At 33.3% G+C, this 9,737-nt stretch overlaps 1 protein-coding gene across 5 annotated transcripts; it reads left to right on the top strand.

Annotated features, from left to right (window-relative positions):
- LOC126680410 (uncharacterized) lies at positions 1 to 6,773 on the top strand. 5 transcript variants are annotated; one of them, XR_008790940.1, is made up of 9 exons: positions 1 to 114; positions 479 to 537; positions 1,046 to 1,197; positions 1,342 to 1,427; positions 1,550 to 1,627; positions 2,142 to 2,162; positions 5,860 to 5,900; positions 6,405 to 6,448; positions 6,547 to 6,773. XR_008790940.1 is itself a non-coding variant. In XM_056106180.1 (6 exons), exons 1-5 carry the CDS (start codon positions 83 to 85, stop codon positions 1,605 to 1,607), a joined length of 387 nt encoding a protein of 128 aa, XP_055962155.1. In that variant the 5' UTR covers positions 1 to 82; the 3' UTR covers positions 1,608 to 1,627; positions 1,830 to 1,997. The 5 variants fall into 5 exon arrangements, 2 of the variants coding, with proteins under 2 accessions (XP_055962155.1, XP_055962154.1); XR_008790939.1 differs by having other exon boundaries at positions 5,860 to 6,247; XM_056106180.1 differs by lacking the exons at positions 2,142 to 2,162; positions 5,860 to 5,900; positions 6,405 to 6,448; positions 6,547 to 6,773 and adding an exon at positions 1,830 to 1,997.
- Positions 6,774 to 9,737: the final 2,964 nt, after the last annotated feature.

Genomic DNA, 9,737 nt, shown 5'->3' with positions numbered 1-9,737 from the left:
ACACCAAAAAAGGTTTTTAGCAACGAACAGTTTAAGACGCTTTTAATAAGCACCGCAAGTTTTATAAAATAAAAATGTAACGATGTTTCACAGAGACGGTCATCAATTTAGAAGGTAAACTCAGACGGCTTAAACCATCTCTAAAATGAAGATTGGTTATTTAAATAGTTTTAGGAAAACTGATTTCAGCCTAATCATTCTTTCGGAGCCGATATTTTCCTTGTCTTTTGTTCTTCTCTTTTCTTTTTTCAGAGACATCATCAACGCTGAACAAAAAAATTCATTTGATCAATTAAACAATTTTCGAAGTAATTAATTGTTACTTATCATCTATATGTATTAGATCAAATTATTGTTTCCTAATTTCTCTTTGATTTTTATAAATTTCAGTTAGTTTTAATTTTAGGGTTTGATTGATCGATTTTGATTTTGCAATCAATTATCCATTGATTTTGATATTCCTGTTGTAAATGCATAGTTTCAGAGCAATTCTTATTCGATTAAGGTCTGAAGAAGTGCAGATTGTGGAAGTTTTAGGTGAGATTATGCAAATTTCACTGATTAAATTCTAATTTTCTATTTCGCATTCTGATATGAACTTTTGACTTCATAAGTAATTTGCATCCTGATGTGAACTTTTGACTTCATAAGCAATTTCTTTACTAGCAATTTGTCTTTAATTTTAATGGATTTGTGTTTTGCTATTATGTTAACACACAGCAATTGCACTTTACCTGTTTGATAATATGCTTCAAAGATGGTTTTAACATTTTTTTTGGTGTGTGAATTAGAATAATATGCTTCAATGACGCTTACGCTCAAAAATCAAAAATCAGTAAATACGATTTAGATTGCATCAAGTAATAGTTCTCGAGATATGGCGATATATTACTGAAATTACAGTCGTCGTTTCTTTCATATTCATTGATATTTTCTATCTTCTTTACATCAATCTAAATCTACAAGGATCTAAATTTGCAATTTCATTTAACAATTAATGGTGAATAAAAATATTGTTCAATTGATTTCAAAATTGGGTATTCAGTTCTATGTTTTCAATCTATGGAGCAAGCAAAAGTGTATCTTCTTGGTACAAAGCCGTTTGGGATGCATTTGGAGCTATGTGGAAGAGGAGACGCCCAAAGCTCTTGTCAACTAATTATGACTATTTACTTAAGAAAGCTGATGGTTCTCAGGGTAAATAATGTTTTTACTTGAAACTTACAGGTGATGGTTCTCAGGATAAACCGGTATTAATTTATAACTATAAAGTTGATTTTGTAATGGAAAATGGTCACTACTACGCATCACTAAATGATGAATACATATTGGTTTATGCAGGTGACACCACATAAAATCAGCAGTGAAGATGATGACGGGAAGGATGGAGAACCTAAAATCTTTAGACCTCCTTTTAATGGAAGCCAGTAAGTAGTCAATTTCCAGTTCAAAAGGAGGTCTAACTTTAACTAGGATATTTGTAGCAACATTCTCTGCTTATTTCTCTATATCCACATTTTGTAATAGTTGGTTCCTTATTGAATTGCAGGGTGATGATGTGGATTACGGAGGTGTCATGCACCGTGATGGCTCCATTCTCATGTTAGTTTCAACAGACCAGTTAAAGGTATTTGATACTAATTGCTTTAGGATATATATGAGATACTTAGGTGACACATGTTCTGGCTTCATCAAATATGGAGCAAATACGTTAATAAACTTGATGTTTGTTTATTTTCATTACTATTTGTTTAATCTTTAATATAATGTGGCTGCCATTTCTCATTAAATGGGACAATGCACCTGATTTGTTATATATTCACTTGCAGAATGTTTCATGTGAATAACACAAGCAATCCAGCATTTACGGAAACTAACTTTTGTGCTCGCATAATCAGACAAGGGTTATTGCTTGTAAAACGTATTGACAAGTTAGCTAATATGCGCATTCAAGATTGTCTTGAAAGACAACCTTAATTTTGAAATCTAATTTTTGATTTTAATGTGTTATTATGATTATTTGAGGTTACTTATATGTTATACTGGCCTATTCGAATTTATCTTTGAAGTTTTTTGTTCTCTTTCGATTAGTTTATGTTTTTGGTTTTAATCGATTAAGTATGATTTTAATTTTATTTTAGCTTTGATTTTGATGCATATGCACTACAAGAAAACAGGGCTTTAGCGACGGAAATTTCCGTCGCTAAAGCCCTCATTTCCGTCGCAAAACAGCATTTGCGACGGATCGTATCCGTCGCAACATTTTTGGTCGCAAACAAAATTTGCGACCAAAAACATGTCCGTGGCTAATTTTGCGACGGAAACGTCCGTCGCAAAAGCCACAACGTCCGTCGCAAATGTGTCTCCAATTCATTTCGTTTGGAGACAAATTGGCGACGGAACTTGTGCATTTGCGACGGACAAGTCCGTCGCAAATGCCTCAGCCTTGGAGACGAAGGCTGAGGGTCTGCGACGGATATATTCGTCGCAAATCAGCGACGGACAAAACCCGTCGCCAATTCATCAGCTTTTGTCTCCAAACGCTGATGAATTGGCGACGGACAAGTCCGTCGCAAATGCCACAGTCCGTCGCAAATTTCATTTTTTTTGGCATTTTTTTGCCGTTTTACGCTATTTTTTGCCGTTTTCCCCTGTCGTTTTAAATACAGTAATAACAATTCATTTATAAATTACAATCAATTGAAACTGATAAATATATATATATATATATATATATATATAAATATCAGAGTATAAATGTAAAGGTCAAAAAATAAAAATAAAAACCGTATATATGTGTGTAATAAAATAAGCTAACACGACACTACAAAGCTGGAGTGTCGTCATCGTCTGGTGGGGTAGGTGGGCGCTGTGGCCGATACTCTGCCGGAAGGTTAGGAATCATCCTGGCAATCTCCTCGCGTATCATCTGGGCCATGTTCACAGCCTGCTGTTCCCGAGCTAGTCGCAGACCCTCCTGAATGCCGGCCTGCACACGGCGCTCGACCTCCTCGTCTGCCTGCTGCGACGTCCTAGAAGAGCTGCCTCGCTGCACCCTGCTGCTGCTTGGCCCGGCGTACCTGCTGCTCGCAGAACCCAACCCGTACACGCGTTTCTTCTTGTTGACGCCCTCGATGTCTAGAAACACCTGGAAACAGCAATCGATAACTTCAACCGGCAACCCAAGACCTCTGACTATCTTCTTTATTTCAGCAAAGTTCTTTGGCATCTTGTTGTCCTCTGGGAGCAGCTCTTGTATAAATTCGGTCACATCATCTACTAAAGCTACTGACCCACTATGTCGACATTTGATGTCCAACATTTTAGCAGCTGCAGACAAGGGAGAATGTTTTCTATTACCGGGGCATACAGGTTCTTCGGCCGCACGCATCATATCATAAAAATGTTTAGCTTCATTATTCGGCTCCTCCTCCGTGAACACTACTTCTGGACCCGCAGCATCAATAACCATTCTCTGAACTGAGCTGAACTCGTCACCCCCCTCATATTCCATGTCAACGTCATACTCCGGCAGTTGTGTAACAGGACGGGGATTTAAAACATTTCCCTCCCCATGAAAAACCCAAACTTGATAATCTTTAACAAACCCTTTCTGCAAAATGTGGAGCTTCACTGTTTTGACATCTCGGTAACTCGTATTTTTACATCCCACCCTAGGGCAAGGGCATTTAATATCGGGCCCGCTCATACACGCTGGATGGCGTAAAGCGAAATTTACAAACTCTTGGACGCGCTCCTCAAAACCAGGGTACAGCAACCCGCCCTGGAGCCGCCTATACATCCAACTTCGGTCTGTATCCATTTCTGTAGCACGGATAATTAGGAGGGTTTTCGCTCGAGAATAGCAAAGTCAATGTAATTGACTGCTTTAAAGGTGTGGACCTATCCCATTCGCAAAACTGGCTCCCCTTAACTCGGCCACGATATATGCCTAGCAACGGAGAAAAATATTCGGCAGCCTTCCGGCGTCGTTCTCCTTCAGTGCGATATTTAGTATATGCGCTGTAACGCTAATTATATATTCCGCGAGGAATAAGCGTTACAAAACATATACTATACATCCACCCGGAGAACAAACGCTGGAAAACAACCAAATATTTTTCTACCGCTACTAGACATATATGGTTTTCGTGACCGAGTTACGGGAGGACCAGTTTTGCAAACTGTACAAACTGTACAATCCCGTGTCGTTCAATCTCTTGAACACACGAGACGGGAACTCTAAGGCTAGGTTTGCGATTATATTCGGTGGGAATAAAATCGCGGTCAATTTAGGTTGAAATTTGTAATTTAACTACTAAATGAAAAATAAAAAAAATCATAATACTTACTTGTTGCAGAGCAGAACCGCAATAGATAACGAAAGATGTAAAATGTCGGACCGATGCAAAAAATGGACGGCTATCAAATTAACCTATCACACAATTAGATTCAATATTTTGTTATTATTTAAGTAAATACATTAATTAATTTAAAAAAAAATTGGCAGAACTTCCCCTAAAAAATGAGCATCACCCATTTTTAAGGGAAGTCCTGCAAGCAAATTACAAATCACAAACCAACAATACAATCCACTTATAACAAAATTAATTAACTAAATAACTAATTATATATTTTAACCAATTAATTATAAAATTAAATCAATTAATTAATTAAATAAATAATAAACTTAACAATTTAACCTAATCAATCCTAATAAAACAATTAATTAATCTAATAATTAAACTTAACATTTTCATTAAACTACTTAACTTAAAATTTTAACTTAAGTAATCAATCAATCTAGTTAATTTAATTTTCTGATTTAACAATTTACCCTAATTAATTATTCAATCTATAAAACCAGAAAATTAATTACTAATTTTCTAAATTAATCTAATTAACATATTTAATTAAAAAAACCTTAAATACAATTAACCCATAATTAATGAAAACTAATTAATTAAAATCTAACCCTAAATTAATCCTAATAATCTACTCTAACCCTAATTAATAAACTTATAATTTAAATAATAATCCCAAATTAATAAAAATTATAATTAATAAAAACCTAATCTAACCTTAAAATTGAAGTTGCTGGAGACCAAGCGGCAGCGGCGGAACGGCAGCAAGGAGGCGGCGACAGCAAGGAGGCGGCGGCAGCAAGGAGGCGGAATTTTCTGCAAAAAAATACAAATTCAATAAACAGCAAAAATTAAAAGCAAATATTAAAAACTAACCTAAGAATATACGGAGAGGAGAGGAAACCGATGGGTTTGCGCCGGAAACGATGGATTTGCGCCGGAGAGGAGAGGAAACGATGGGAAGGTGAGGGCGGCGGTGGTTCTGATTCAGAAATAAAATGATTAAGGGAGAAGAGAAACCTGCTGTTTCGTTTATGTTCTGATATTTAGCGACGGATTTATCTCCGTCGCCAAATCCGTCGCTAACTATCAGAACATAAATGAAACGGTTCGTTTCATTTTCTTTATTCGCGACGGATTAAAATGTCCGTCGCTAAAGTAGCGACGGACTGTAAAATTCCGTCGCTAATCATGAAAATAAAACGAACCGTTTCGATTCTCTATGAGTTAGCGACAGAATTTTGGATTCCGTCGCCAGTTTTTCATCCAAAATAGGGCGCTTAGTTTCCCTCCAAAATCCCGCCATTTTAGCGACGGATTGGCGACAGATTGTCCGTCGCTAAAATGGCGGGCACTCTCCCGCCACACTTTTTGGCGATTTAGCGACGGCTGTGTTATCGGTCGCTAAATCCGTCGCTATTGTGTGGATTTAGCGACGGATATCCTGTCCGTCGCTAAAGTCCGTCGCAAATCACCTGTATTCTAGTAGTGATGCTGCCGAGCTGCTTCAAATTCTCCGCAATTTTGGTTCTTCAGGTATAAGCTCTTTGTTCTGGTTTTCTATTGCATAAATATTAAAGTTGATGATTTCACCGGATTCGATGTTCCGTTGAGAAATGAATTGAGGTTTTGAATTAAATTCAAAAATGGCTGTGTTGATAATTTGAGGTTTAGTTTCAAATTTGAAGAAATCATCAACGTTAAAGAATAATTAATTGCACTTTGAGCAAGATATCTTTTAATATGAGGAAGATGTAGCATTTTGGTGAAAGTAGATCACCAAGTTGGACTAATCGCATGAATGCAGACTCGAATGCACACTAGTTGGAATAGTAACCGATTCAAATCAAATTTCTTAGACAAGGGTATGCATTTGCTTAAAGGTGTGATAATTTGTATTTCTTCTATCTGCTCCGTTTTTTAACTGCATTATTGCTTGAAGCAATTTGTGCAATTGTATATTCAAGTTGTGATTGTGCTTGGGACTGAACAATGGGATTTCGTTTCATTTTAGTTTTTTCTTTTTTGTTTTAATTGCAGGTCTAGTAATTGCGTTAATTGGCTTTGTCCTCTGCATTCTTACGGTAATGTAAAAGCACATCCATATTTACTAGCCAAGTATCTTTTGATATTGGTATTACTAAGTGTATGATTTTAATCAATATTTGTTTCCTAAATGTAGGATTTGATATGATGTCAAAGATCAACTTGAAGACTCATAGAAGGTTAAAGACCAAAATCAGATGGATTTGAAAGAGAAATAGATTAGCTTAAATATATAATCATGAATGTTTTTAGTTTTTGTTAGTTTAGCCAATTTAGGGTACTATAATGTAGATATTACAATTTCAAACTTATGTATTTTCATTAGTTGTTGACTTTTCTTATCATATATATGACTTTTTATGAGATTGTTTTCAATTTTAAAAAGAAATATTAGAAATTTTAATTTTATCTCAAGAGGCAATTAAAACCGCCCCTACAGATACATGCGCAACCGCCCCTACAGATACATGCAAGACCGCCCCTACAGATACATGAGATAACATCTCTACAAACAGATAGTAGGGGCGGTTATAACCGTCTCTACAGACCGCCTCTAATATTTTACTTACCCCGGCGCTTGATAATACCGTCGCTATAACATAGCTACGGCTGAAATCCCGACACACGTGAGACGGTTTGGAAAACCATCTCTAAATTCTGTAGAGGCGGTTAAAACCGCCCCTACAGTTAAAAAAACCGCCTCTATAGGCTAAGTTTGGTGTAGTGGTTGTTAGTTGTATAATATGATGTTTATATTTGAGTTATACTGCTAAATTGATAAATTTAATAAAATAGCAAATTATGAGAGTAATTATATTCACAAATTCAAAACTTTTATTCTGATTCATGTCATCTTATACAATAACCATAAGTGGGATTTACTAATCAATATAAAAAATGTTCCTAGTATTAATTATTAGATGACCATTTCATTTCAGTACAAGCGATTTGATAAGTATATATATAAATCTGAGCGAAATCGAACACATCGAATACACAAACTACAAATTATTGATTAAAGGTAAAATACGGAAACTCCTCTATTTTACTATTTTTATTCAGATAACCCCTATACTTTTTTTTTATTCGTAAAGTCCCTCTACTTACTTTATTTGTTCTTTCAGTTTTTAAAATTATAAATTATAATTTTTTAAGTCATTTTTTGTGGGGCTTTTTACACAAAAAACCAACTTTCTCTAATATTTTACTTTTATACAGGTCTAACTTTTGTATTTCTAAAATACGGTACACGGGTGAAATAATATATTTTATACAGCTCACATATATACCTCTCCTCTCAAACAAACCCTCACAATTACAATTATTTTTTCTCTCCTCATATTTCTCTCTCAGCTCTCTCTCAACTCAAATTTTTACGAAGTTTCTTCTTCTTCTTCATAATCATCTTTGTGCATCTTTAATTTAGTAGATCGGCATTTTCAGATCTGTTCTTCGCGCTCCATCTCCGCCGTTACACCTTTAACTCGCCATCGAAGTCATTTTCTCTGCTCGTTTTTACTATCTCCGTTTTTTATTTCGATTTCATCAGATCTGAAGTTTTCTATTCTTCTTCTTCGTTTCAGATCTGCAATCTTTTTTTCTGTTTACTTTTTTTATATAATAGTAAGTTTTCATCATTAAACATGTATAAAGATTATCTTTTCATGTTATATAAAATGATTTTATAGTTTTATGGAAGAAAAATCTGTTATTTCTGCATTTTTACTGTGTTTGGTTATATTTCTGCATTTTTTTTAATTCTGCAGTACGATTTGTTGATGATTGTTGATTGATAAATTATTGTAATGTTACGGTGTTGTTGATTTTATGTTGATATTGTGTTGATAATCTGTTGATATTTTTTTGATTTTGACATTAACAAATAAGATAATACTTTTCGTGAAATAAACTAAAAATATAAAAATTAAACTGAGACTGGATAATGATATGTTAACATTGAGAAATAAGATAAATAATCATGTTGAATTATTGTAATGTTGAAGTGTTGATATTGTGTTGATTTTCGGTTGATATTTTGTTGATTTTAGCGTTGGTGAAAAACAAATAATAATAATGTTGAATTATTTTAATGTTACAATGTTGATATTGTGTTGATATCCTGTTGATGTTATGTTGATATTTATTTGATTTTAGCATTAACAAAAAAGACCACATTGTACGTGAAATAAAATAAAAAAATAAAAATTAAATTGAAAAAATGATGAAAAAAAATTTAAAAATTTAAATTAGTTAGTTTATTAAATGTTGTTGATATTGTGTTGATTTTGTGTTTATATAAAAAATGACGAAAAATATCAACAGTTAAAAAAAGTAAAAATTCAAAAAAATCAAAAATAAATAAAAAAATAAAAAAATTTAAAATTTAAATATGTCATATATATTAAATGCAGGAATATAATGGTGAAAAAATAAATTAAAAATAATAAAAGAAAATGTTGAAAAATAAAGGTTAATATAAAAAGTAAAGTTTTTCAAAAAGTAGTATAAAAAAGAAAGTTGATATGAAAAGTAAAGATTTAGAAAGGATAGTAAAAAAGTAAATGTTAGAGAAAAAAACAGTATTTTATATAAAAAGTCTTTTTTTATGTACCGGAAAAATCACAAATTGTAAGTAGCGGAACTGAAAAAAACATAAAAAGAGATATCAAAATGTGATTCTGCAAAATATAAGAATCCGGATGTGACGAACTTTGGTTTTGAGACTTCTCGAATAAAAATGGTAAAATAGAGGGGCCTCCGTATGGATTTTGCTTTGATTAAATCCATTAAACTAAAAATAAGTGGCTTCTTGAAGAAAAAAAGTGGCTAGCTAGACCACCAATTCGGTAATCTCTTTGAGTTTTAAACAAACGGTCAATACGATACACTTATAATATTCAAAGCATTGAACAAATTAGCTTTTTTTCCTTGGAGCCAGCCAGTTTTTACTTTCGTATAGAAAGTGACGAAAATGAAAGTTTCTCTTTTAGTCTAATGACTTTGCACCGATTTTGTAATTTATAATTATATTTTGATAAAATAATATTTTTTCCGTCTTTAAATGGTAAGCCGTTTAAATATATATAAAAACTATATAAAAAATTGATCAAAATTGATATTTTTATTTTTGTGCTTTTTTATATACTAATTTTGCTTCATGTGTTTCGTACATGTATCTCAAAAATAAGATTATCTTAAGTAATGATTAAATTAAAAAACAATAAATAATAATCTATTTAATTTTACAAAATCTTCCGTCTGTATCTTCTCAGAGAGTTGTTGTCAGTCTCGTCTCTCTTTCTTTTGTTGACCGTGGTTCTTTCGTGT

Source organism: Mercurialis annua, linkage group LG1-X (assembly GCF_937616625.2).
Source record: "Mercurialis annua linkage group LG1-X, ddMerAnnu1.2, whole genome shotgun sequence".
In the NCBI taxonomy this organism is placed as follows: Eukaryota; Viridiplantae; Streptophyta; class Magnoliopsida; order Malpighiales; family Euphorbiaceae; genus Mercurialis; species Mercurialis annua.
Note: the sequence above shows the minus strand (reverse complement) of the source record. Positions and strands in the feature narration are given on the sequence as shown.